Source organism: Penicillium longicatenatum (assembly GCF_028827895.1).
Source record: "Penicillium longicatenatum strain IBT 33135 chromosome Unknown contig_4_segment0_segment0, whole genome shotgun sequence".
Taxonomy (NCBI): Eukaryota; Fungi; Ascomycota; class Eurotiomycetes; order Eurotiales; family Aspergillaceae; genus Penicillium; species Penicillium longicatenatum.
Window position 1 is genome coordinate 1,038,437 of NW_026643122.1, and position 27,237 is coordinate 1,065,673.

Consider the following 27,237-nt stretch of genomic DNA (forward strand, 5'->3'; position numbering starts at 1 on the left):
TTGAGTCCTGAGAAAGCACATTGGCTGCATTCGGGACTCTTTCCATCACACTATGTAGACATAGAGGTTAGTGTGTTGATTGAGTCCTAGGTTCAGTGGTTCATACTCCCAGCTTTCGCTTCCTGCACGTCTGGCAGACGTTTCGCTGTTTGACTTTCATATTGCCTGTCACGGATATTTGAAAGTGGAGCCAGACGAGAGCATGTTCGGTTAGTTGTAGAAATCTCTACTAATAAGCTTCCGAGGGAAGAATTCCCCTCTGCTTACGGCGGATATGGCTGGAGTGATATGTGATCACATCATCCTAGAGGTCTTGGCGGATTTTGAATCCTAAAGTGGTTAGCACGTACCCACCGAATGGTAAATAGAGTGGAATCTGCTTCCTCCATAACGACTGCGTTTCTTTTCGCGGGACCCACAGCAGAGGCACTAGCGCCAATTCACATTTAGTGGGCATCGTTATCATTTGCCTCTTCTTTTGCTTTTAGCGAGAGGATAGCAGGTCTAGTCACACATGAATATCAAAACAAGCAGTGTAACGAAGCTTTTACTGCAAACCCACCCCGCGCGCAATAGAGGGAGCCAGGTGCGAGTTTCGCTTGGAAGCTTTTTGAAGTTTAAACAGACATTGTACATTCTTGGATGTCCTAATTTGCGATATGTATCTGAAGTTTGAAAATTGGAAAAATTCTCCAGGACTTTCCTCAAATTATCCCCTTTCTAAGTCAGCCGCCGCGAAGTTCTCATGTCTTCCACTGCCCGTATTGAAATGGCTTGTACTCATACTTATACTTTGCAGTGAATACGGGTTGATTGGTGCCGCTAGACTCACTCAGGTACTTCTTCATTGTCGCCATACATAGATCGACAGCAAAATCCGGATTCGCTTTCAAGAGGCTAGAATTGATTGTCGGGGCTGACTTTTCCTGAAGAACTCGTAAGTTGTCGACTATCAACTTCATTGCTAGCACCCTTAGATCCAAATAGTTGGCTCTTGTTGAATAAAGTTCCGTTATGACTTGCGCAAGGAATTCTGTCTCAGCGCAATCTATAAATGAAGCACAGAAGTTCTCTTCTGCTCTGGTCTTCAAATCTTCGATCATGAAGTAATCTGCTTCTGCGTACATTCGTAAATGGAAGTAGCATGGATGGCAGTCGGTCAGTGGATCGACGATGGGCTCCAGTTCGATGATATCTGTGGTGGACGCTTCTCCAGTGAGAGGTCTGGTTTCATTCTTTGGCGGTTCGTGCATGGAGTCTGCTGTGGTACCGTCTGAGGATAGCAGTGCAGTTTCATTAATGTCGTATATTTCATCTGGGATATCCTCCATCGCATTCTCATCTGTTTGGGAGTCTATGACATTATTCGATTCTAGTTCTTTATCGCTATCGCTTTGAGAACTATTCACTTTGGTCGTATTGTCTTCGAGGATATAGCTTCCTGTGTATAGGAATTCTAGTATCTTCTCGATCAGTATCGAGCTTTTGGTGTCTAGATTTATTATTCCTTTAGATTCCTAGGAGCCATAGAAGACCATTAGCTTCGGTTCGAAGGGCTCCTAATTGCTCTCGCTATATTCACCTTGAATTCGCCGCAACAAGCTCTTTGGAAATACTTGGATCTGGGGCATAAGACAAGCTTGTGAGCTGGAAAAGATTTGTTTTCGCAAATTATCTCTATATCGCTGTAATCAGGGTTGAGATGGAGACTTTGTAGAAGTTAACGGAATGGCGTTGACTAGTAGAAACATGTATGATCCTGGTCAAAATGTGTAATCCTCACCTAGCAATAATACCCAGAAGAACGTTCTGGTCCTGCCTGGCTGACATGTCTGGAATATCAGGTGGCAGAATTTGAATCACTGGTTGTAGATGATCGTGAGATGTCACGTCTTCTATTCACCATAATCGGCCGTGAAAAAACAGCCCAAAACTAGGGTGATCGTATCAATAGATCTGGCTAGATTTGGAAGGGAATGAGTAGTTTCCAAGGCCGGCTATATATGCAGGATGTTTTAATGCGAACCAGATGCATAGCTGCCTGACCCCGCCTCTTTACATTTCGATACCAATGTCTGTCACATTTCATAATATGTCCTAAAAATCATCATCTAGGGTAGAGAGCACTTAGAAACTGACTAAGATATAGAAAAAGCGGATAATAGTTGTGTTGGGCTACCTCAAAAATGAAAGAACAACAAGACAGCGCTCCCTATGCCGTACTGGATGAAAGAGCCAATATAGATTTTTCGCACAGTTCCTGTACCGAGCGAAGATTTGCTAAAATTGATTGGCCCGCACAATTTAACAGGTCATTTGAATCAGCTAAAACAATAGCATGTCCATCCTTTGAGGAAACATTATCAAGATATAGGCTGCGAATGCTTTTTTCGGCTGTTCTAACTCGATCTAGAATAAGTTGTGAAAAACGATACAAAGAATCCAGACCGGAAAACCTGGCGATTGCAATATCCCAAAGCTCTTTCCAATACGAGGTACTTGTATTGCTATTGGACAAGTTTTTTGACTTGCTCCATTTCAGGCATGGTTTCTGAGGTGATAATATTTACGTCTGAAGGTAGCAACGGTCGTTGTTCTCAAAGATATTCTTGGTATTGGCGGTCATATATTCATTGCGCAATGCCAGAACCTATTATTACAGTAGTCTTGGTAATATACTGAAATATTTGGCAGGAGTTACGGTAGGGTGCTGGCGCTACGATTAAAAGCGCCTCCTGATCGAAGAACCCCGTCAAAGACCTGATAGTCAGAGCTTAACCTCTAACGGCGTCGGTTCAACGCAAAAGCAGCCCCACCAGCTACCAAACCCAATACAACCGGCCCCAAAATCTTAAAACCAGAGGACCAAATCAACCTTGTCCGAGCCTTCGCCTCCTCATTATGCGCGCCAGCCTCATTCTCCCTCGGAAAGGGTTCATCAGGAACATCCACACCCAAAAACTCGCAAAGGGGCTCCCACCCATCCTCAAGACAAAACTCAAGTCTCTGCTTGACAGGCACTTTAACTCGGAGATCATCATAATACTTCGAATACCTCTCTTTCGCATTAACAAGGATATCATCTCGACACCTGGCACCGAAAAATCCAAAATGAATCTTCCGCATCGCCTGCACGGCTGGCATTCCCATGAGATACAGCCCCAGGAACCCGTTGATAGCGGCTGCTGGCTGCAGCATTACACGGTCAAGCACCTCGGTTTTGAAACTGGGCCACCAGGCCTCGAAGTCGCGTTGGATGATCACGACCTTTGCTTCTGGGTATGCTTCTATCAGCTGTAATGCGAAAGGTGACGCTAGATCTGTGGCGGCGTCGTATTTGGTTCCCCATAGCGCGTCCCAGTCTGTGCGTGTAAAGGGTTGTCTGCTGGGATTTGCTGTGCTGGGCCATGTTGCTTCGGCGGCAGCTTCCAGTTGGACCCAAGGGGTTTCTGTTACTTTTTCCAATAATCCGTGGTGGGTTTTGAAGCCTAGGATCTGGTAGGCACGGGCCATTGACTTGCTGCCGCTGCGGAAGAGGCCGGCGTTTATAATGAGGAGGCCTTGGCCTTTTTTTCCTTGAGTTGAGTTTTTGTTCATCTTGGCAAGCAAGGACTTTCATGGAATTGTGTAATGCCTTGGTGGTGAAAAGGAGAGGTTGTTTGATGCGGGTCTTAGAATGTCAGCCCTAAGATCGGCTTTGGACTAGCTTTAAATTGCTTAGTGCTTACCTGCCAAGATACTGAACGCTATATTTGGATATCGTCATATAAAGGCACTCTTTTCAGGTCAGTAACTCTCTAGGATGCGTTTGAATAAAATTTTTACTTGAATCTAAGTACGGTTTTATACTTCAATTAGTGGTGATACAAAGTGGGGTGGGCGGGCTTCTGCATGCATGTTGTCTTGCATTGAAAATGCGTGCCAATCACGGATCCGACCGACATTTAACCGCTTCACGCTAGTCTCAGGCTCATATACAATTGAATTGCCATTAAAAAAATCCTTCTAACCTTTCGGGTCATCTCTGGAAGTCACGGGAGGTCTGATTTAAGTAGAGTTTGACCCCACATCTCGCCCTTATCTCTTGGCCTTATGGAGCCGAAGTTAGCCGAAGCGTGACATCAACCCTTATCTCAGCAAGACAAACGAACACTCTAATATGTGCAGCTGGAACCACTCTAATCGTATTCCAAATTTTACTCTTCTCTGCAATACGACTTACCTTAGCAGCAAGATGTCACATCAAGCAAGCATGGACCTCATCTCCCGCCGAGCACAGAGTGCCTCACAAGCTGGATGCACGAACACAATGTGGGATGTAATGAACGACACCTGGAACCCAAGCATAAGCCCGAACGGATACGTCAACGTTGGGGTAGCTGAGAACGGTCTCATGCACGACGAGCTTCTGAAATTTATCAACGCCAAGCTAGAGATTCCGGCAAGATACCTCACTTACAACGATGGAGGAGGCGGATCAACTAGATTAAGAACAGCCATGGCCAACTTTCTCAATAAACACTTCAACCCCGCTATCCCACTTGATTTGAATCATTTGGTCATCACCAACGGCGTTTCACCGGCTATTGAGCATGTTTCTTGGGTTTTCGCTGATCCCGGCGAAGGGATCTTGTTAGGAAGACCTTACTATGGAACTTTCATTCCTGATATCAGTCAGAGGCCCGGAACGACAGTCGTCCCTGTCAGTTTCGGGGATTGTAGTCCCTTCAGCTTGGAGGCTGTGGACAAGTATGAAGAAGCGTTGTTGAATTTCCAAGAATCCACTGGGAAGAAAGTTCGCGGGTTGATGCTGTGTCATCCACATAACCCGCTCGGGCGCTGCTATCCACGTCCAGTCTTGATCGCTTTAATGCGTCTCTGCCAGAAACACCAGATACATTTGATTAGCGATGAGATTTACGCGTTGTCTGTTTGGGAGAACACAGTCGATGAAAGCCCGGCGCCGGTGAAATTCCAATCTGTTTTGTCTATTCCACTAGACGGGATTATTGATCCACGCTTGGTGCATGTTTTGTGGGGCATGAGCAAGGACTTTGGCGCAAATGGAATTCGGCTGGGTACAATAATTTCCCAGGCGAATGACGGCCTTCATGAGGCGTTGAAAGGGATTTCTTTGTACTCGTTCCCATCCGGGATCACTGATCATTTGACGTCTTTGCTCCTGGAAGATGAGGAGTTTACTGAGGCTTATATTCAGGAGAACCAGAAGAGGTTGTCAGAGGCTTATGCGTTTGTGACGAGAGTTTTGAAGAGATGTGATATTGAATATGCGCCTGGGGGCAATGCTGCTTTCTTTTTGTGGGTTGATTTAGGGAAGAAGTATAAAGAGCTTCGACCTCAGAAATCGGGGGATGATGTAGGAGAAGAGATTATGCAGCGCCTGTTAAAGCATAAAGTGTTTCTAGCTAGTGGTGCATTGTTTGGTTCAGAGAAGGATGCGTGGTTTAGGATTGTCTTTTCACATCCTCGAATTTACTTGGAGGAGGCTCTTGGTAGGATTGTCAAAGCACTGGAGAATTGATTAACCCAACAGCTTGATCATATGAACATATGCTTGTGTCCAAATATCTATTGTGTATTAACAAAGAGAACATATCTATGTAATCAAAATGAATCTCTAAAGCACCTCCATGAAATCTTCCATGCACCAACAAAGTATGCAACATCTATTCCTCGAGCCTCATCGCAGTCTCAAACCCTAACCTCGACCTCATTTGTAACAGCATACTTGCTCCATCTCCGAATGACAGGTCCAAACTTATAGAAAACATAAGGCACAGGCACCATGATAGCACTGATGCACCCCAGAATCGTTAAAGTCCAATGAACCCCCATATTCTTGTAAAACGGCATTCCAACAACCGTCATTCCACCAGCAGCACAGTATCTCGAAACAGTCATGAAACCCAGCGCCGAAGCCGCATAGATATCATAAGAATCGATGACATACATATACGAACTGATGAAAACACAGATCGTGCCAAGACCAAAGCAACTTGACGCAATGATAGGCGACCAAATGGACACAGACGAGAAATCCGTCCAGCCCATCCAGAACAGCGAGATAGGAATAAGCGGCGCACCGAACATAGCAAAGAAAAGTCTGATTTCCGGTTCTGTGTGTACCCCATCCAAAGCGTGCGGATTAACAGCCGGATCAGACCCATTCACAGCCATCGCAGCAGCAGTGAAATCCTTCTTCGTCTTGCGGTGGATAATCGGAACAAGGATCGCACACAGGAGGATCCCGACATACATCGCAGCCCAGATGATATTCGTCAAACCCTGCGAAATACCATATGTATCCGTGAAAATATAAGTATACCCATCAAAGAAAGTGAAGAGCACAATATACAACACAGTCATATAGAGCGAGATAAGCAGGATGATAGGCTCATGAATCGTAATGAGGAATTGACGTTTCATAGCCCCACCAATTCGGCTAAAAAGCGCAAGCTTTTGCAGATCCATTTCCGAACGGAATCGTTTATCACCTGTGATCTTGCGTAGTTGTTTCCCCTTCCAGTGCAGAAGCAATGGCGCATATGTCTCGGGTTGGAATAGGATAATCAGTACCATGACTAAACCTGATCCGATGAGGATAATCCAGCCACTCCAGCGCCAGGACAGAACGCCCGTTTGCCCGACATAGTTTGCTAGGACGGGGCCGAGAACTGGACCTCCGAATGAGAGGACAGCGTACATGGGAAAGTAAATTGTCTTCTCAATCGGGTTGAATAGATCGGCGATCGTACCGCCTGCACAGGTAAGTGGTGGACAACCGAATATACCGGATAGGAAGCGGAAAGCGAGTTGGGCGCCGATATTGGGTGCGAGGGCGGAACCCATGACGAAGATCATGAAGAGGGTTAACGAGCCGATGTAGACTAGATTGCGACCTAAGATTTCGGATAATGGACCGCTGAAGAGGGATCCGAAGGCAAAGCCTAGTAGATAAAGGCCTGCGATATGTTAGTGGATATGTTGAAAAGTATAGGGACTGGTGCTTACCATCTACCAGCGAGCCTACAACATCGCTAATACCGAAGGCCGCGTTGTTCTGTGGTAGAACGCCCGAGTTGATTGATGATGCTGCACCGACGATAAAACCCAACGCAGACACGATAAGCGTTGCAGTCAGACGACGGGCAAGACTGTAGTTCCGTGGATGTTGGGGATCATTGACACCATCCCAACCAACGACAAAGACGCGACTGGGTCGATCGGAGGAATCATCGACATGAGAACGGACCTCGATGCCCGGAAGCGTGTGTGCGATTGCAGTTTTCTCCGAATTGCAGGTCGGACGTTTCCCCAGAGCCTCCGACGCAGCGCTATCCTGCCTTATCTGATCCGACGCACTGGCATTTTCAGCTTCAGTGATTGAATCAGAATCGCTCGGAGTGGACTCGGTTTGCTTGTTCCCGTTCTCGTTTATCACATTCTCCGCCTTATTCACCGAATTCGCACCTTGTTGGGGAAAATCCGCCAATTGTTTCCGAACCGCAGTTCCCAGACGACGATACTGCAAATAAGACTGCATTTCCACACCTCGAGATTAGACTGATTTTTTAAATGTCCGAGTTGTGTTCTCACCGGTGAAGCCAATTCGCAGGGTTGTTATCCCTGTGATTAGTTTTATAGTGTCGTGCTCGTCGGGTATAAAATGTTCGTGTCTGGATTTCGTTTGTAAGAAAAATAAGATGAACTGAAAAACAAGGCGCGCTTGACCTTTTAAGGATTCATGGTTCCGGTGCTGAGAAATCGAGTTTGTCGCCGGAGACATTTGATTTCAGGATCTGCATTGTGGGTCTGTTGCGTAGCGTTTTCTCGGCCGATCGCTGACTCGGGTAACTTTCTCCGTTGTGAGGTAATGGCTTGTTACTGGTTCAATGGGATGAAAAGTGTTAATTTGAATGATAGATGACACCGGTAGCCAGGTGAGTCTAGTTGCCGTGTCTCTTGAGAATAGGGTTGAATTGGGAATCTGGTATAGAGTAGTTCGAGACTCCATGGCTAAAGTTCGGGAGCAATAGTCAAGCAAAAGTGGATCTCGGATTTACGCTCGGAGAGATGTTCGACCGAGACTGGAAATCGGAGAGTTGCCGAGTGGAACCTTTAACCTAATTGGAATGCTCTTATCTTCACATGGTAAGGAAACAGGATTTTCATTATGCTGAAATAACTCTATTTTTGAAATTAGGTACAATGAATAAGATAAGTATGTGCAGCTTCACCATATAGACGAGGTTGCTATGCATTCAAAACGTGACATCATGCAAGGGTGGAAAGCCATCAACACGGCGAATAAATGGACCGTGGGCCGCACCAGTATACCGCCAGCGGTCAAGGTAGACCTGAAAATTAGGAAATGTGTGAAAGGCATTCTCAAAGTAAAATGCACATTTAAGCCTCCTCCTCGGGCTTTCCCTGAGCCTTGCGCTGCATATCAATCAGATCCTGTCGATTGCGCTCCTGCTGATCAAGACCAGTCTTCTGAATAGTGTGAGACTTGCTCAGCACTTTCGGGCGTATCAAAAGGGAAAGAATAAAGCCGATGCCGCCAACGCAAGTGTAAAGAATCCACATACGGCTCAGGGCGTAGGTGAATGCCTCGAGCACGACGGCGCGCTGGGATTCAGTCAGACTTTCAATAAGAGATCTGGAAGATCCAGAGAACGAGGAGGAAATGGTTGCGGCTTTCTCGGCTCCGACAGCAGCAACCAGCTTAGCTGCTTGCTGACCCATCACGTTCTGATAGACGACCGTGCCGAGAACGACGGAGATGGAGGTGGAGAGTTGGCGGACAAAGCCAAAGGTAGCAGTTGCGATGGCCATATCGGCGGGGCGGACGTTAGCCTGGAATGCGACCAGTGGAGCCTGGAAGTTAGGTCCAATACCAATACCGCCGATGAGCTGGAAGATGATGATACGAGGCCATGATGCGTAAGGCTTGAGATCGATGAATAGACCAAAACCGAGAGTCATCATGAAGAGGCCCCCGGAGATAAGTTCACGGTAGCGACCGGTCTTCTTCATAAGGACACCAGTTACCGCGGAGCCAATCGAAAGTGCGAGAACCAAGGGCAGAACGTAGACACCACTCATGATAGGGGATGCCATGAGGACTGTTTGGAAGTAAAGTGGAAGGTAGTAGGTTCCAGAGATGAAAACAAAGCCGTGGCAGAAACAGACCAGAAGAATCAGGACGTTATACCATTCGCCAAAGAGACGGGTCGGGATGATGGGGTATTTGGCGATTTTCCACTCGGCCAGGAAAGCCAGCACCCAAACCACGATACCAAAGACGATCAAACAGATGACGGTTGCAGAGGCCCATGGGTAGTTGACACCGCCGAATTCGAGACCGAAGAGGAACATCAGAGTACCTCCTATGATAGTGAAAGTTCCAATCCAGTCGACGGTGCGCAGACCAGCCACTAACGGGGTCTTGGGGGATTCGATGTGGAGGAAGAAAAACAAGATGACAAGCGAGACACCGCCGATGGGCACTAGAAGATTGTGTTAGCTCAAGTTTGTAGGAACATTATGAATCCAAGCAGCTTACAGTTCACGTAGAAGCACCATCTCCAAGTAACATCGGTCGTAAAAGCACCACCAACAATAGGACCTAGCGCACCCGCAATAGCCCATGTAGCACCGAAAATGCCATAGTACATAGGCCGATCACGCATGCTGAATAAATCTGAAACACTGATATTGGCCAGAATGATAATTCCACCTCCACCAATACCCTGGACCGCACGACCAGCAATGATCATCGGCAAGTTCTTTGCCAAGGCGCAGATCAAACTGCCAACCAAGAACAAGACGTTAGCCATCAAAATGATCGGCTTGCGTCCCCAAATATCAGATATCTTGCCCCACAATGGAATACAAGCGGCATTTGCGAGAAGATAGGATGCAGCAATCCACGAATATCCACTTTCAGTTGCATGGAAATTGTCTGCGATGGTGACCAACGCGGTAGAAATGATAGTCTGGAAGGATATTAGTCAAGATCCTCATCATTTGACCTAAAAAAAAGCAAGCATACCATATCTAAAGCGGCAAGAAACAATGCCATCTAGAAAGAAGAATTAGCTTTTCGATATGCATGAAATTTCCCGCGATACGCGGGTTCGGATATTTCTTACACATAGCGCCACCATGACCAAAGCAATCTTCTTCTTGCCCATCTTCTGCGCAGAAGAAGGTGTGCGATCAAGGGGTGGGCCAGACTGAGCATTTTCCACCGGCGCATCGATAGGTGTAACGGGTTGAGCTTCAGCTTTCTCCTCCATGTTTTCGTGGTCTTGCTCTGGCGCAGTCTCCAAAGACCTCTTCTCACTCAATTCTTGGGACACAACGGTATCGCCGGTCGAGGCATTGCTCGGCGCAGCTTGTGTTTCGGTCGTCATGATGCCTAGATTGAGGACCAGGAAAGAAGAAAAGTCAAGCGGAGAAAAAGGTGGATATGTAGGTGCGACACGTCAAGTGACCTGGACCGGATCGATGGTCGCGACGCTCGGACGATGAGTCGAGTTCGTGAGTGAGTGGGTGTTCGCGTTTCTGTGGAAATCAACCTTGGAGGCTGTATACTGTCAAAGAGATATGCCCCTTTTTATAAAGCTCGGGCTGGGGAGTCATAAGAAAAAAAAAATAGAAAAGAAAAGCCTACCGGGGTTAATTATGGGTCTGGGCCTCCACTTGGAAAAAGGGTGTTCACGGGAGTTTGGGAGATCCGAACGGCCGAGCTCCGTCTCCGTCACTTGGCCGAGCTTATGCGAACCGCGATGCTACGATCATCCTTGCAAAGTGTAGCGGTCAGTTTGTTTAGCGATACTTAACCGAGAGCCTCGATTATGTTCTAGGCCAAGCGTTAAGTATACATTGACGCAAGGGGTGTGGGTCGAATCTATAACGGGGACAAACTCCACTCAATTGCTTGGTTTTCGGCCTTTGATTCTGTTTGCTTTTTTACGTTTATTACCGCCTGTCGTGATTGCACCTTCATATCAGATTCATAAAGAGGGGCGCCTGATATCCAATACGTTTGACGATTCTATAGTTGTGTCGCGTATTGTGTGACAGCAATTACCTAGGAGTGGAGAAGTTGTCATATCATCTTGCCCAGCCATGGCAACACATGGAAGTCGTGTGGAAGTAAATAATACAGAACAAAACGATATCAAGATTCTTGAGATGGATCTTTGGACAGATATTATTCTAGATGAACACCTCTATGACCTGGGCGCCGGAAACGTAGATCAAATTGGGTGAATCTACAATCACCATATATACATATGCATGGACAACACTGTTGACGGGGATGGAATCAAGTAAGCCTCAAATTAATGAGACAGCCTTTCTCGGAATGATTCGATCAACTGCTCGATCTCATCGGCATTGCTCAGTGGGGGCTCTATCAGAAAAATAGATGAGGGGGTATAGAAGGAAGCATAGATGCACATAAACCACCAATGACAACAGTGATGAAATAGGATAAGAAACCGAGGGGAGAGGACAAATCAGAGTATTAATCCTGGAGCTGGAGGATTTCTGTAATATTGTTAGCTCAAAATCCTGGTGGCCAATCCAGGAGAAGTATGTCATGGCTTACCAGTCAAAAACTCCTCGAAGCTCACGGTAATGTAACCATCCCGATCATCATCGTAGCGTTTAAACACATCCGTCATACGTTTCAAGCTGATACACGCCTGCACGAAGAGATCAAAGCTCATGCCACTATGGTGGGGGCTCCGCGGCGCCGCGTTCAGCTGCCTCGTCTTGCTCTCAAAAATCGAGAAGAGTACAGATATAAACTTCGGGCTTAAGCGGTATCCGAACGCGATCAGCGCCTTCTCGAACTCCGGCAGGCTGATGCGCCCGCTGCGATCTTCGTCAAACCGATCAAACAGCTCCCGCCAAGCAGCCAGATAGCGCCACAGAGAAACGAATTCGTCAAAGGTGATGATACCGTTGCCTTCTCGGTCAAACATGCGAATCATCATCTTGACGGTGCGCGGGTGGAAGGAAGTGTAGTCTCCGTTCACGAGAGCGGAGCCGAGCTCATGCTCGGTCAAGGAACCGGAGTGTGAGGAGTTCGCGGCGCGGAAGAGGGGGTATAGTTGTTGGGGGTCATCGCTGGGGACTGCCAATGGGGGAGGAATGGGTGACTGGGGAGGACGAGATGAAGGCGGGGGTCGGGTGCGGCTTGCCTGCGATGGAGGTGGACCGAAGCCATAGTTTTGGGGTGGCGGCGAGGGGTGCAAAGGATGCGGCCTGGCTTGAACTGACGGGGTATATTGGTTTGGGACAGCTGCGGGCGAAGGGCGACCGTTATAGGACTGTGGTGCATGGAGATCTGGGCGCGGGGCAGGCGAGCTATAAGGATTATGCTGCGGGGGAGCACTTGAGACGGGAACGCGAGGAGGAACGCCCCCACTAGGAACACTCTGGACTGGCGGGCGAGTTGGGAGTGGTTTCTGTGCTGGTGCTGGTGCTGGTCTCCCTCCCATCTGCATGGACCCGATCATCTGCGCGACCTAAGGGATAATTAACAGGAGCATTGGATGATGTAATGGCCTGGAAAGAGCTACCTGTTCTGGCTCAGCATGTCTGTATCAATCCACCGAGTCAGCGATCATGAAGCCTTCCAAATCATTCAGTCATTTGTACTTACGCTGGCAGCGCATCGGGGTTGTAACTCTTGTTGTAAGCCATTGTGACGCAATTAGGCTGCAAGAAAAGACGCGTGTCAAAGGGCGAGCACTCCTCGCCCTGACGAGAAATTAAAGAGAAAGATGAGTGAACGGAGTCTTTACCTGTCGAAAGCAGTGAAAAGGAGAAAAGATATTTAGAGATTGCTTGGGAGGGAATGCGAAGTTGAACGGTTCTTGTCAAAGCGAGTGGGGCGGTGGTTCTCAGGTTGGGCCTAACGTAGATAAACCCGCCAAGCCAAGAAAAAAGAAAAATTCAGTGGTTGCACTGTACTTCCCCACTATATGGGGACTGGAATTGTGGCTTCGAAGCAGTTCCCATATCCAGAACCTGCAGATTCAGCCCTATACGATGTAAAGCTGGTGATGCATGGTCCAATTGGCCATTCCCAGTCTATTGCCGCTATGATCCTTGTGTTCAAAGAATATTCGAATCCTTGATGCCCAGCTAAACTTTCTCCCCTGAACCATGTCCGAATTGATGAGACTCCACTATGGTTATTAGTATAGCCCTATTAAAATTGGTTCTATATTAGTACATTACTCCCATACGAATACGACCCTCAAACATGGTTCCCCAAGGCCTTGATAATGTCGCGCACTTCTGCAGCTTGGCTTTCCAATAGCTCCACGATTTCTTTCCACGCTTTGTCTTGGAATTCCTTCCCTTGGTGCCCAGTGGTGAGGGCTTTGGATTCACTGAATGAAGTTAGCAGACAATACAACCAATCTGAAACAAGCATGGACTCAATCCTACTCCAGGTACCCATCACTCCGCCAGCATTTGCCCTGCGACTCTACACCCTGAAGTGTCGCGCTTACTAGAGACCGACTACCTTGCTCAGTCGTTCGGGCAAAGAGCCGGTACGCCAGCCATGAAAGCCACCGCTCATAAAATCGCCGACGGTATTGCCGTGTCAGGGAAGATTGGCACAAACCAGGACTGATCGTGTTGACAATAATGGGCAATGTGCCATCCTTATTGCGAACCAGATCCGCGACAGTTTTCATAACGTATTCCAGTAGTAATTTGGAAATACCGTACTGTTTGGGCCCTTGAAACCTGTCCTGGGAATTCAGATGTTCTAACAGGGGACCCTCAGTTAGGTTTTCCGCCCTCACACGGGCGAATTGCTGGCTTGAAACCACGCTCAGGTGGGTAGGCTCGACGCCTGAGGATTCACGGAGTTTGGGAAGAAGTAACAGGGCCAGAAGTGATGTCGACAGCGTGTTAACCTGGAGGGTCTCTTCGTATCCATCGGGTGAAAGCATGTATTCACGGTTCCAGAGACCGGCATTTAGTAAAGCGATATCGACGCGGGGAAGGTCCTTGTTGACACGATTGGCAAAATCTTTGATGCTTTGGAAATTGTTCATCTCAAGCTCCCAGACCTGTACGACACCTGGCCGGCTGGTGACTTTTTCAAGCTCAGCCTTAGTTCGATTCCCTCGCTCCAGACTGCGACTTCCAATTACTAATGAGTCGACCCCCAGATTGAGAAATTTGATAGCGGCCTCATAGCCTAGACCCGAGGTGGCCCCCGTTAAGAGGACTGTTTTGCCGGCGAGAGTAATCCCCCGCGGGTCTGTCGGAGGAATGTATTGCATTTTGAGGAGGCGAAATAAGCCCGCCATATTGTCGGTGAATGATATCAATAATGTAGAGGGTAAATTTCGACTAAGTATGGTTCGTATGGACCTTCTGGAAAGGTTTATCGGATCAAAATAGATGACATCAGCATGCTTAGTCATGACCTGCGGGATAACTAGTTAACTAACTAGAGCGGTTTGAAAGTTTATGTGTAAATATGGAGGGCCCGCCGAGGCATTCACTGAGCTTTTCAACCCCTTCAACATTATTTACATGTTATCAAAACAACGACATCTTACATTTTATCTAAAGCTCATTTCAAGAGGAGGATATAACAGTATTTAATAGCACCTTCAGGGGTATGTACCAGAATTATGGTGAGTGATACTATACGTAAAAATTAATGTGTTAGTATAAAGTGTGACGAGACAATTACTTGTGGAAGGTTAAAAATCTTAGGGTAGATCCCCAAAAGTATTAAGAGATAACTCTGTGCGTCAGATGGGTATTGATTACTAGGAGTAATTATATAGAATTTCAGTATGATATGGTGGTGTGGTGAATTGTTTAGTGAATACATATAATTGATGAGGTGGGCCCGGAAACTGATCTGGGGAAATACTTTTGACTAGATAGTGTGTGCGCCAAGATAAGAGAGAGTAGGTGTTTATGCTTATAAGGTTCGGGCATCTCTGAATTTAGCATTCGGGTTCTCGATCAAGATTGCCTTCAAGTACCCAGCGATTTCAGATTGCATTTCTGTTGCATTGCACATGTCTGCAAACCGCGCCAGCTCTACGATAGCTGCAATCTGACGTTCGGGCTCATCCATATCAAATTTGTTCTTGCGAAGCCATGGCCATTGCAAGAAAGCCTCGAAGCTTTGTACCGAAACGAACTCTTCAATCGTTTGCATAGAGGCCGTCTGCTGCTGTTCCTCTCTAGGTTTGCCCTTGAACATGGCTGAGAAATGTGTTGATTCTCTGCAGAGAATTTCCTTCGAGACTTTGTATACATGGGCACTAAAATTGAACCAAATTGGAACAATAGCATCATGATAGAGCGGTAGAATCCTAGATCAAGGTTTAGATTTGATTCTTCCCAAAGCTGAAAGCATAATACAGACGATCTAGCAAAAGATGTGCGACTTGCGGCGGACATATCGGTTGTCGCCAAAGTTGTACTTTGAAGATGCTTAGTAACACCGCCACACCTGTACGAGCAAAAAGCAAGGGTAGCAGGAAGCCTGAATACAGAAGAGAAAGCTGCTAGTCCCAGAATGAACGTCCAAAAGGATTGCTCTAGGAATTATGAATGAGAATGAGAGATTTTTGTTATAGTTCTAGCCTTTAATATACGGCTCATCTAATTGGAACATAAACATCCAGATTGACGTGGTCAATAATGATGTGCAATGCATGGCCCTGGTATATTCCGGTAACGATGTTTGCCTAGTGCCAGAAGTTGCATGTTTCTCTGTCTTTCGTACAAAGCGGGAAAAGAATTGGGGCTTTCCGGTTCAATTCAGTTTAGCGCGATAGAAGTGCACAGAGATGTAGACTTAACTTAGGAAGTCCAAGGCAGAGATACAAAGTTGACAGTGGTACTACATGAAGACATCCGGGGACAGAGACCAACCAGGCTCGACTTGCTGGTACCGATTGTTATTCAACGGATGCACCACACCCTCAGTGACCGGAAATTTATACTAGCGTTTCCAGAAGATGATGAAATGCAGTCATTCATCTCGGTGGACCAAAGATCGGCTGATTTTTTGGTTCCTGTGACACATCGGCCGCAACCGCTAAGATAAACAGTAGCTTTTTCGGCAGGCAGTGGCTGGATATTATCCATCAAGGTCTTGACTGTGGCAACGGGCAAATTGAATGCGACATAGGTGGTGTTATTGAGCGTATAAAATTCGAGAGTCTAGCGCTTGTCGGGGACGTAATCATCTATGTTCAAGTCAAGCCCCTGACTAGTTCATTTATTGTCCGCAAATAAGGACGCCATGCCACTTGTCAGTTATGACAGGGCTTCAGACAGTGCTGGCGGCCTTGTGAGAAGGCTGATATGAGTAGCAAGAGTGTCATCAGTCATTTTGGATGCCTTTCGATGGAGGATTCTCTCATTTTGAGGAGAATTCCTGAAGTTTTCTTGCAAAAATGTCGACAAGACACTGCTTTGAACATGGAAAACCCATGACGACGCCGAAGTAATAGCACATGAATAACACTTTCATTGAATCATTCAGACCTAGGAAAGCCAGCATCGGTACTTGGTTCCCGAAAAAGATTACTTAGGCTCTTCTATAAACCTCGAATGGAGAGAAGTTAATTATGAAGATGCAGGTGGCTTTCACAGTGGAAACCAAGAAAACGAAAGTGTCAGATGCCACATTATATTAGAGTTTGTCATGCTCCAGGGGCTACTGATCAGGGTCCAAGGGACGGGGTGAAACGCAAAGGACGGGGCATAGCTTAGTGCTTATTACACTATAGCCTACATCTTCTATCAATTCATTTGATATTTTAAAATCCCCATGTATAGTTTTGAATCCTGGTATACGTCCAAGTTAGATTGATGATTTTCAAGGACAAGCATTCGATACTCTATGTATGGCAATATCTTGGAATAGTCAGAGAAGAGATAATCTTTTTTGTAATGAGTGCATTGACTCGACTTGGGGTGAAATCACCACAGTGATCTTTGATCATCATGCACAAATTCATAGACCCCGAATTGTTGAAAGTGTTTAACCGTGACAAGCCAGTGCGGTAAAACCCTTGCAAGTTCAAATTTGACGCCAATCAATAGAACCTGGTAAAATGAGTTATGATCCACGGATACTCGTGACACATGATAATAAGAAATAAAGTCTCAGCAAGCGAGGTACTAATCAGCAAAGCCGGTTCTTTGGCTAAATGTTCTATTCCCGGAGGTCGCGTGTGAGCATTTTGTTTGTCTTTGGGAAAATTGGCTCTTGCAACCATGGGCAGAATCTTGGTTGTATAAAAGCTGAGTCGGCATCATATGATTTAGACTGGACCCCGAGCCAATTGCTATGGTCCACCGGTCCCAAGGACTGTCGATGGCTAATCTACCCTGATGCTGAGCAGGCAAGGTGTACTTGAGTCTGAAATCGAATACGTATTTTACCTAAAGGAAAACAAAGACTTATTCTGATTCCTGTCATCATCATTGCTTTTTCAAATGTAAGCATGGTATTTTTCAATATATTATGCTTATTTGAATTAAGCGCACTTGTTCACCAAGTATCTCTCCCGACATCTTCAAATGCCAGTCAGTAAGTTAAGAGTTTACACGGAGAAATATTGAGACTCATATTCAGATTTGCGATCTAGTCAAATAACATGCTCTCAATCAAATAAATAAAACGTGGGCTAGTACATCAATTCAAATCCCAGGGTTAGATCATCTTCTGGTGGTATGGCGAACGAAGGCAAACAGTGCAAACAATGGCGACACGATTTCCCACACCGACTGCCCGGATGTATATGAACACAAATCACCGCCATTCAAGAAATACATAGACCATTGCGTTTTTTGTTTTGAATCTGGCGCACCCTAACCACACTATCTCAGCTCGTGGACAAAATCTTCACCCATAGTCGCGTTAGTTCCTGTTTCCGAAGGTATTCGTGGCTGGCTGAACATGGCGGCTAGTCTGCAAGGCCACCAGGTACATCCTGAGGGCCGTACATGGAGGACACATTTCCCAAAAGGAGATCTCTGGGTATTTGGATATGGGTGAGTAATGCCCTTGCCAATTTCCTTGCTCCCCCTCGCATGAATGATTCATGCAAAACTAACAAACCTTCAGGAGTCTAATCTGGAAACCACCCCCACACTATGGTGCGTAAAATCAAATTGTGACCAAGTTCATTTGATTCAAATATGCAGCCGCCACAGGCCCCCAATATAGCTATTCAATGCGAGAAGATCACCCAACTAATGCCACGTAGACCAACGAGTCCCGGGCTACATCAGTGGATACGTCCGACGCTTTTGGCAGGTAAGAGCCCCATGATGGTCTGACCGAAGAATCGGTGGAGACATTGCAAAAAAAAGCAAAAAGAAACAAAATATGCTACAAGTCTAGAGCGATCCAAAGCTGACACGAGAGCGCGTGGCGTTCTATTTTCAGGCTAGGTATGTCACCCGGGACGGGCCAAGCCCGAAAGGAACATCTTATTCATCACAATCTCGCTAACGCCCTTGTGCTCATTTAGTACTGACCACCGTGGAACACCCGAACAACCGGGTCGTGTTGTTACCGTCATTGAACGGAAGTTCTGGGAGACGCTGGATGACCCTGTAATTCACCACCTATCTCCAACGCTATCACGACTATCATTGGCCCCACCTTGGCAATGATAGAGTCCTGCAGTTATCCGAGCTAATTTCGTATACAGCTGGCAAAACTAGAATCCGAATCCGAATCTACCGGTAAGGTGTGGGGCGCGGCATACCATATCCCCGCCTCACATGCTGAAGAAGTTCATGATTACCTTGATGAGCGTGAGATAGATGGGTATAGTGCTCATTTCACGCCCTTTTATCCTGTCACTGGGGAGTCTGCGTCTACTGGAGCACCTGGGGAGCATTCCATTTGCATGGTTTATATCGGCCAGCCTACGAACCCGCAATTCTTGCGTGAGCGTGCTCAGCGTGAGCCGCAGGATGTGGCGCAGGTGATCAGTGCGGGGCATGGTCTTAGTGGCAAAAATTCGGAGTACCTTTTCTTGTTGGAGAAGGCATTGGAGGGAATTGGGCTGGGCTCGGCTGATGTTCATGTGACGGATTTAGTGAAGAGGGTCAAGGCCATTGAGATGGAAGGCGAGGGCGAGAGAGAAGAGATGGAGGCGGAGAAGGAAGTGAAGCTTTCATTAGCTTCCCATGAAAAGTTGGCGAGCGGGGATAATATTGAGTAGGCGACCATTGCCCATGGGATTCAATAAACTCGATGTAGACCGCATTAATTGCTTCACTGGTTCATAGATATTGACAGGGTCGTGCAATGAGAAAACTTTGAAGAGATCCTGGACTGCTATTGTAATTTATCCATGGGTACGGATTGCTAAATACATTTCCTCCAGATTGACGAAGTGGAATCGATGCCGAGTCGAAATGATACACCGTGATTGCATTGATTGTGACGTTTTCGTTTCACATCCAAAGTTTATCCTACAGTCCCAAGGTTCGGGTACAGTAAACCACCCCACTAAACAACGCAAAGACAAAAGACATCGTATATAGGACATGGTCAAGGCAAATTATTGTCCCCACGCGGGCCTGCTCTACCTGGGAAGGCATCACCACAAGCAGAAGTCGATTATAAAACTATTGCATAAATCCACCAGCCAGATCCGTACCGTACCGCATTGCATCAAACCTCAATTTCTGACGGATTTGGTAAACACCGTTTTTGAAAGGCAGGCGAAGAAGATTTTGCGTGTACCAAGAAAGACGACAATGGGGGTATCGTGAAGAATTCTGGAGCCTTAGTTGCCCTCTGGGTTTGGGGGTTGGGTGGGACGCCAGCCTGTCAATATGTTAATATCAAGGCTCATTTGCAACCTGGGATCTTCAAAGACGATCGAACATACCAGCACCACCGTTACCACCTCCTATAGATCATGTTAGTCATTATGAAAGTCAAAATTTGAACAAAAGAAGATACTCACCATAACCACCGGGGTTGTATCCAGCTCCATAGCCGCCGCCGTTGCCATATTGGTTGTTGTAGCCACCATATCCTCCGCGGTTACCACCCTGCTGGTAACCACCACCACCACCACCCTGATAACCGCCGCCGCCGCCGCCACCACCAGGCTGGTATCCTTGACCGGGCTGCTGGTTATATCCGCCGCGACCCTGAAAACCGCCGTCCGGGCGTTGGGGGCGGTCAAATGCCTTGTCGACGCGGATAGTCCGACCGTCGAATCTGCCACAAAGCATGAGCTCCAGAATACTCTAATGTGGAGTAAGGTTATGAATGGTTCAGAGTCTTACTCCACGTTGTTCATGGCACTCATTGCCGCATCTGCTTCGGCATCAGTGGCGAAGCGAACAAAACCAAATCCGCGACTGCGCAATGTTGCGCGATCTTTGACGACGATCTGGAAAGACTTGAGTAAGATTGCATGCCACAAGAGAGTGATGAAATGAATTGAACGAGTACTAACAGCTTCTTGGATCTCGCCAAACTGCTGGAATCCCTCACGAAGGGTATCATCATTCGTGTGCCACGAAAGGCCGCTTTAAATCATTTCATTGATAGTGAGCTTACTATTCTAGCCTCCACGATGAAGGGGGGAAGCCTGGGCCTCAAATAAGAGGGAAAGTGAAAGTAGAGGAACGTACTGCACGAAGAGCTTAGACATAGTAGCTTTGCGAAACGTCAGGAAGAGGCCAAAGAACTAGGGAACTAGATTAGTCTAGGGGAAAAGAAGCGACTGGAGAGAAAAAGAAACGATGAAAGAATTGTGCCCGGTGCAGAGTGGCAGGGAGATCCTAGTGGTTGGGAAACGAGTCAGCCGTCAAACCCGTGTAACAATCACACTGCCTTAGGGCTTCCACATCCTTGAGATTCACAGTCGGTCTGCCGCCAATAGAAGCTGTAAATCAGGGGGATATAATGCTTACTGAGTACTTTGAATTTGGGTTTGGCTTTTCCCTTTTTTTTCTTGTTTCCTTGTTTTCCTTGGTGGGTTGTGGCCAGTAATAGGGAGTGGGCGGGCAATAGGAAATAGTGACAGGACAAGGTGGGGGGAAACGAACCAGAAGTAGTGCTGTAAAGAGCGAGATAACCCCCGCCTAAACCTTGAACAGTGATTTGATTCGGGACCCGGCGGCCTGTCTACCCTTTTCCCGCTCCATCAATCAGATGTTACCCGAGGCTGGATCATGGAAGATGGGGGACGCTAGCCAAAACGGCTGATTACCACGGCCTGACTCCCCCTTTCATGGGATGTGAGACGATCAACACCGGATCCCAAACGGTTGAGAACACATAGTTACTCAAACCACAACATAATGGATCGGAGAAACCAAAGAGCGCGTGGTCGGCTGCAAAGAATCCTGCGAGCGATTTGCTGCGTTGAGCGGGGTTCTCCACGCACTTTGCTATGGAACGTGCACCTGTGTCACTTAACTTAGGTACGGTACCTCACAGTTTCATGCAGTTGCGATGTGTATGCAAGACCCGTGGCCCTATCCGGGTTCCTGTGCCCAGAATGGTCTGGCCCCCAATTGCTACCGGCTGAAGAATGGCTGATGGCGTCCTGGCCTTGTCAAACCAATTGGAGCCCCAATCCCGGTCTTGAACATCCACATCCAATCCAAGCTGTGCGTGGGTGGAGGGGCAAAGGACCCACATGCCGCTTGGGCCGTACTTCGGATTGACTCCGAAGGAAAGGGCAGATCAGCGCATGGATCAACTTGGCAGGGCGTTGGAAGCTTGAAAGGCTGAAGATAACCTCAACTAGCTGGCATGTTTCGGGGAGTTAGGGGTGAAGATGAGATCGTCTGATTTTCAAATCTTTCTGATAGCTTCAAAGACGAGAAAATGCAGTTTGAGATGGAATTCTAATAGATCATCGTGACAAGGTACCGAACCAAAAAGCCTGAAGCTGATGAAAGAAAGTATGGCTCAGGAATATGGGATGTTGGGTGAGGTGAAGTGAGGTGGATAAGGTTCGTAACTTCCGCCAGCAAAATGTGATCGACGTCAAGAAACCGCGACCTTCCAAGGTTCTTCCATATATCAACAACCTCATCTTGACTTTCTTTTCAATACAATCATGGAGACGGACCACAATTCAATACATCAATGGCTTGCAAAGGTATCCGATGCTCGTTCTGCTTGCAATGCGACAGGTATAGTTCCATTTCTACGCGAATACCGTTGTGTCTAGACCGCTGACTCAAAAGGACAGGCGATCCGAATAATTTTGGCTCAGTGCCTGCAAATACATTGCCCATTGCGCCCAAACTATTTGACACCTCCCGCGAACATGCACTAGTAAAGGGCGGCTCTTTGGTGCAGGGTCAAATCCAACCCCAGAAAGCTGGCCATGAAGTACACCTCAGCTTTGACCGCAAACTGCGCCACAAGACTCGAGAAGATCGATATGAGTACAAGGGTGCCAGCACTAGCAAGACGCAGTCCACATCGAACAAGAACAAAATTAAACGACGGCGAAGCAGGAAACACACGATGGACGACATGTTCCGTGCACCCAACGTTGCTCGTGAGAGGTTAACCGTAAGGACAAGCGCTTGAGGCCTTTGTTCACTGTTCTAACCCCCAATTAAAGCTCCGCGGCAATCTGAATATTGGTATTTTTAACAAAGGTAAGGTATCATCGCCACTGAAACTGGGTCACAGTGAGCACAATCAGATCCGGAAGAGGGCAGAATATAACAAAGCTGATGACATCTACAAGTTCCCGATTCTGCATTTTCAGAACGCAAATTCCTCACCAAGAGGCAACCTGGGACTCCATCAAAGTCTCCCACTACGGACAAAAAGCGGAAGGCGGATCCCGAGGCTTCAAGAAGAGGTACCGGTCGACAGCAGAAATGGCCTGAATACGTATTCTCTGGGTTTTCCAACGAACCAGAAATTGAAGATGACAAGACAAAGCAACTCGTTTCTCAGGTCGGAGAGTTTGGCCAGCCAAATGACGAAGCCAGTATTGATCAAGGACTTTGCGTAGGAAGAGGCTCGGGCCCAATTGTTCAGAGAGAGCTACTCGATACGCGGAGCCATCGTTCATCCTTGACACAACCAGTCGAAAATACAGCAGGCTGGTCCGAGTCTGCTTCACTATATACCTGGTCTGAAACGAACCTCGAAAAGTCCCAACCGGAGCATGCTTTGGAGATTGAGCTGTTGAAACTTCTTCACGTGGGTCTTTTCCCAGCCCAAGGAGACGATCTGTCACGAGAAACAAACCAAAATCACACTTACTACGATCTCGACGAGTTGAAAGCCATTTTAAAAGGCCGAAAAGAGTGTTGGGTGTCGGAGAATAGTCTGACTCGCCAGGTCGTTGCCACGCTGCCTGTCACTGTTTTCCGTCATAATTCGATTGCTGAAATCCACAAGAAACGCGAAGGGTTTGGAAGTGCGGCTCCGATTGATTCAACGTACCCACAAGCGAACGATTTAAATCCTGAGGAATCATCGCATGACAAAATTGTTCAACGTCAAATTTCTTCTAGACCGGTCAGTCAACTTCACAAGACAAAGGTCAGCCCCATTCCACAGCCGAATCGGCTGGAACCAGGTACCTTCAGCATCAATGATACCCAGGAAGCCCAGGGAAGTCCACCGGACGATATCTTCTTCAGTAATTTAGATGCAGCATTTTGGGCGATTGTGGATCCGAACTCCCAAAACGAGATGGACTCTTTGGTGATGATGGGAATACAAAGGTCACCAATCTTTGACTCTGAAGACATCATGATAACAGCCGAGCTCAAAAATGCTGAGGTCTCCAAGCGGCCCTCGCAAGGTACATTATCGCATGCCCAGGTTGGAGTCGAGACACTTTATTCCCCCCAACCTGCTGCTAATGGTTATTGTGGCTCTGAGAACCCTGTCACAGACCTCGAGGACGGCCAAAACAGATTCATATTGTCCAGAGTCTCCCAAAAAGAAGAGTTGAATTGCATGCCGATACAAAGATATTCACACCTACACTCGAGTACCGCCCATTATTCGAATGATGACCCAATTCCTCCTGGCTTCTGGCGTCAGAATAGGCTGTGTTGATCTGACATCTGAGCAGACCCTCACAATCAGAATCAAATATACAAGGCCTATCAACTGACTGGCGTTTTAATTGGTACTCTTGCTCGAAACCAAGACAGCATGAAATGCACAATGATCCTCATGTATAAGAGATGTCGGGAAGTGCTGTTTATTTTTAGTCACCAACTGAGATCAATGAAGTCCAGTCTTTACTATAGGATTCACCTCTACATATCCCCCAGCTTGATGATATCTTCAATTTGCGAATTTGGTACCAAATTCAATCACTATCAATCTTATGTAGTACCGTGGTTGGGTTCACAGATTATACATGGTTTCCAGCTCGTGCATTTCCTGGCCGAAGATGGTAGCGATAAACATGCAGAAATTAGCGCACATGAAGCGTGTGTGGACCAAAAGAAAAAGCAATAAAGCATCCAATCGCTTTTTCACTACCAAATCCGGCTATATTACCAGCCTGTTCCCACTTCCATCATGGAGTACAAGATCCCAGTATTTACAGCTTTCATTAGAGACACAAAACTGCGATTCATGGCGAATGGAAAATTGCCATTTTCCTCAATCCCAGTTTTTGTCACCGAGGGATCATCTATGAATCTGTTGCAGCTATGCTTTTTATAACTGGTAATTTTTTGGTTTAAAATCACGTCGTCTAGGGACTAACGATAAAGTAAAAAGTCGGCCAGAGGCCTCTGTAGAAGATGTCCTGTTATTGAGGGTTGCATTAGAGAGATGAGCACCTGGGCATGTGAATGAGACGACCATGCAAATAGTTTAAATGAGAATCCTTGTGTAGCAATAAAACCTGCTTGATGCCACCCTTTAGGTATCACATTATCTATAGGCTGTACATTGATCCTTACCTCGTTTGACTCTTCCGGGGTTTATATTAGCATTTTCAATGACGTGGTCATGGTAATTCAACCTTGGGAAGTACAGATATGTATGCGTCAGCCCTCACATATACCCTAGATCGCTCATCCAACATTTCTGCTTTATTCTCAGATTCTTAAGCTAGCCACCTTGAGCCCTTAGACTGCTCAAAAGACAAAATAAAATCATCGATACTCGACAACATGAAGCTTTTGACTATTCAATATGCCGCTTTCTTTGGCACTGTGGTGGCTAGTACCTGCGATTGATCGTACCGCTGAGCTTGGTGACTAAGTTGAAAAGCGATAATCGGTACCTTGTTTGAGTTTTACCTGATACTTGACAAGGATTAGACTAACCAATTTGTCATATACGCAGTTCGTGGGTGTTCACCTTTCCTTTGAGGCTACTTGATGACGAAGATGCTAACATGACTTCAAATTTAGACCGAGGTGGGTTTTCCATCTTTTTTATGACTCTTAAAAAGAATAAAGCCAAGTAGCCTAGGATGGCGCTGAATATAGTGTGTGAGTTATTAACTTTCAAGTGTGTTACATCATATCGTAGGGAAGAAATCCGCAAATGTAGGTGCGAATTTGATGGGAGTTTGAGGTAGATTTAAGTGATTGGCTCTTAGCGAAAGACACTTCTAGCATCATACTGAATAGCTGAAGTGCGAATGGAAAAAGTGAACGGGTAGGTGATTTGCTATTCCTTAAAGTTGAATTGAAGAAATTCAGACTGATCAGTTTAGGGGAATACTACCCTATCAATGCCTAAATTAAAGTATAAGTCTAAGCCAAAGCCTGAGTAATCGCGTAGAAAGATCGCGATAGATACCTAAGCTTCCAAAGCTGCTCACTTTCCCGTAGCTTTTGATCTCGCCTTGGCTCAGGTTTTCCCTATTAGATTACGTTTCCTCATACAGCTACATGAATGCAAAGATTGTTTCTATCGCTCTATTTGATAGGCACGACGTAGTCATTATAATCAAAAATAATGGCGTGCTCAAGAGCATCAAATGTATAATATAATACGGACTGGGTGGTAAAAGAGTAGGCTGTATATAGCGCAATTGAATGTTCTCGCATCTATCCGATGCCTCAGTAGATGGCTTGCCAGCAAAAGGGAACGTAACATGGTTTTTAGCTGACCATCTAAATGAACAAGGACCATTATATTCAACGCCAATAATGCGAACACAAGAAAAAGGAGACAAAAAGGACAAAGGAGGGGTATTAAAGGGTTGCGGCGGCCTCGATAGCTCCGGCGGCTTTGAACATTCCCGGGCTCCGCATTACAACCTCAACTGGGTATTTCCATGACATGAATCGGGTCCAGCCTGCAAACCACAAATATTAGCAACCCATTTCCACAATTCAGCAGACGTTATTACCTACTCCAGTATGCGCATTTCCGCCCCATGTATTTGCCAATAAAAGGCACAAGCACCATTGTCAATAGCAGTTCTAATTGCTCGATGCTTTCCCGCCACTCGGCCTCGGCATCGGAGTAGTCATCCGAGAGGGTTTCGAGGTCGGACTCGGTGGTGGTTTCTGATGGCAGTGAAGCGACCTCGTCATCTGAGTCGTACGAGTGCTGGTTGGAGGGCATCATGTATGCGGACATGGAGAACGAGGGATTGGACGAAGGAGGAGAGGCAGACATGTTGGCGGTGATTCTGGGAGATTTGGAAAGGAGAGGTATGATTGAGAAAGAGCAGTGGCCTGCCTACTGCCCTGTGGTGATCAAAGCATTTGTTTCGTGAGTGAGTTGGACTGTGATAATCCCGGTGTTGGGGTTGTAGGTAGACGCCGCGGGTGGTACATGTATTACATAAGCGCCGGCAAGCTTGCTGAGTCATGCGGGGCTGCATGATAGATCTATAGAAATGGACATGGATTAGTTGAATTTTATGGAAACCAAGACAGTTGGACTCACAAATTCATTCAATGCCTCTTTTGCTGCTCGGATTTATAAGAGCGGTCATAATTACCTGAAGCACACAACATGAGACCTGTATGGAATCCCAGCTTCATTATACGGGTTAGGGGCCAGCAAATTACCACCAATTGACTTGCTGATTTGTCTACTTTATTTAAGATCAAAGTCAAGACAAATGTTGAGTAAGGATGCATATACTGTCATATTTTTTAGATGCTCTCTGCTCAGCTTGGAAATGTTGGAGGTTCTATACAATTCTGCACGTGACTTTTATCAATGAG

At 46.6% G+C, this 27,237-nt stretch overlaps 12 protein-coding genes across 12 annotated transcripts; 3 read left to right on the forward strand and 9 right to left on the reverse strand.

The window, feature by feature from the left end:
- Window positions 1–743: 743 nt before the first annotated feature.
- On the reverse strand, window positions 744–1,830 carry N7484_007192 (uncharacterized protein; the record flags this gene model as incomplete). Its single annotated transcript, XM_057117579.1, has 2 exons — window positions 744–1,492; window positions 1,797–1,830. The coding sequence occupies 2 exons, from the start codon at window positions 1,828–1,830 to the stop codon at window positions 744–746; spliced, it is 783 nt and encodes a 260-aa protein (XP_056970614.1).
- A 951-nt stretch (window positions 1,831–2,781) lies between these two features.
- Window positions 2,782–3,597, reverse strand: N7484_007193 (sulfotransferase family protein; the record flags this gene model as incomplete). Its single annotated transcript, XM_057117580.1, has 1 exon — window positions 2,782–3,597. One exon carries the CDS (start codon window positions 3,595–3,597, stop codon window positions 2,782–2,784), a length of 816 nt encoding a protein of 271 aa, XP_056970615.1.
- Window positions 3,598–4,252: 655 nt separating this feature from the next.
- N7484_007194 (putative aminotransferase) lies at window positions 4,253–5,542 on the forward strand (the record flags this gene model as incomplete). The annotated part of the gene is made up of 1 exon (XM_057117581.1): window positions 4,253–5,542. The coding sequence occupies one exon, from the start codon at window positions 4,253–4,255 to the stop codon at window positions 5,540–5,542; it is 1,290 nt and encodes a 429-aa protein (XP_056970616.1).
- Window positions 5,543–5,712: 170 nt separating this feature from the next.
- N7484_007195 (MFS transporter) lies at window positions 5,713–7,564 on the reverse strand (the record flags this gene model as incomplete). Its single annotated transcript, XM_057117582.1, has 2 exons — window positions 5,713–6,983; window positions 7,033–7,564. 2 exons carry the CDS (start codon window positions 7,562–7,564, stop codon window positions 5,713–5,715), a joined length of 1,803 nt encoding a protein of 600 aa, XP_056970617.1.
- An 863-nt stretch (window positions 7,565–8,427) lies between these two features.
- N7484_007196 (MDR family MFS transporter) lies at window positions 8,428–10,442 on the reverse strand (the record flags this gene model as incomplete). The annotated part of the gene is made up of 4 exons (XM_057117583.1): window positions 8,428–9,533; window positions 9,590–10,022; window positions 10,079–10,108; window positions 10,179–10,442. 4 exons carry the CDS (start codon window positions 10,440–10,442, stop codon window positions 8,428–8,430), a joined length of 1,833 nt encoding a protein of 610 aa, XP_056970618.1.
- Window positions 10,443–11,560: 1,118 nt separating this feature from the next.
- Window positions 11,561–12,747, reverse strand: N7484_007197 (EF-hand domain-containing protein; the record flags this gene model as incomplete). The annotated part of the gene is made up of 4 exons (XM_057117584.1): window positions 11,561–11,583; window positions 11,645–12,569; window positions 12,624–12,642; window positions 12,707–12,747. 4 exons carry the CDS (start codon window positions 12,745–12,747, stop codon window positions 11,561–11,563), a joined length of 1,008 nt encoding a protein of 335 aa, XP_056970619.1.
- A 559-nt stretch (window positions 12,748–13,306) lies between these two features.
- N7484_007198 (putative short-chain dehydrogenase/reductase family protein) lies at window positions 13,307–14,378 on the reverse strand (the record flags this gene model as incomplete). Its single annotated transcript, XM_057117585.1, has 2 exons — window positions 13,307–13,442; window positions 13,501–14,378. 2 exons carry the CDS (start codon window positions 14,376–14,378, stop codon window positions 13,307–13,309), a joined length of 1,014 nt encoding a protein of 337 aa, XP_056970620.1.
- A 629-nt stretch (window positions 14,379–15,007) lies between these two features.
- On the reverse strand, window positions 15,008–15,295 carry N7484_007199 (uncharacterized protein; the record flags this gene model as incomplete). Its single annotated transcript, XM_057117586.1, has 1 exon — window positions 15,008–15,295. The coding sequence occupies one exon, from the start codon at window positions 15,293–15,295 to the stop codon at window positions 15,008–15,010; it is 288 nt and encodes a 95-aa protein (XP_056970621.1).
- Window positions 15,296–18,010: 2,715 nt separating this feature from the next.
- On the forward strand, window positions 18,011–19,289 carry N7484_007200 (gamma-glutamylcyclotransferase; the record flags this gene model as incomplete). The annotated part of the gene is made up of 5 exons (XM_057117587.1): window positions 18,011–18,105; window positions 18,179–18,210; window positions 18,321–18,370; window positions 18,532–18,672; window positions 18,771–19,289. 5 exons carry the CDS (start codon window positions 18,011–18,013, stop codon window positions 19,287–19,289), a joined length of 837 nt encoding a protein of 278 aa, XP_056970622.1.
- Window positions 19,290–19,859: 570 nt separating this feature from the next.
- On the reverse strand, window positions 19,860–20,741 carry N7484_007201 (RNA recognition motif domain-containing protein; the record flags this gene model as incomplete). The annotated part of the gene is made up of 6 exons (XM_057117588.1): window positions 19,860–19,900; window positions 19,965–19,985; window positions 20,043–20,302; window positions 20,371–20,477; window positions 20,544–20,616; window positions 20,722–20,741. The coding sequence occupies 6 exons, from the start codon at window positions 20,739–20,741 to the stop codon at window positions 19,860–19,862; spliced, it is 522 nt and encodes a 173-aa protein (XP_056970623.1).
- A 1,419-nt stretch (window positions 20,742–22,160) lies between these two features.
- N7484_007202 (uncharacterized protein) lies at window positions 22,161–24,139 on the forward strand (the record flags this gene model as incomplete). The annotated part of the gene is made up of 4 exons (XM_057117589.1): window positions 22,161–22,236; window positions 22,296–22,624; window positions 22,677–22,746; window positions 22,806–24,139. 4 exons carry the CDS (start codon window positions 22,161–22,163, stop codon window positions 24,137–24,139), a joined length of 1,809 nt encoding a protein of 602 aa, XP_056970624.1.
- Window positions 24,140–26,250: 2,111 nt separating this feature from the next.
- On the reverse strand, window positions 26,251–26,680 carry N7484_007203 (uncharacterized protein; the record flags this gene model as incomplete). Its single annotated transcript, XM_057117590.1, has 2 exons — window positions 26,251–26,354; window positions 26,413–26,680. 2 exons carry the CDS (start codon window positions 26,678–26,680, stop codon window positions 26,251–26,253), a joined length of 372 nt encoding a protein of 123 aa, XP_056970625.1.
- Between the last annotated feature and the right edge of the window lie 557 nt (window positions 26,681–27,237).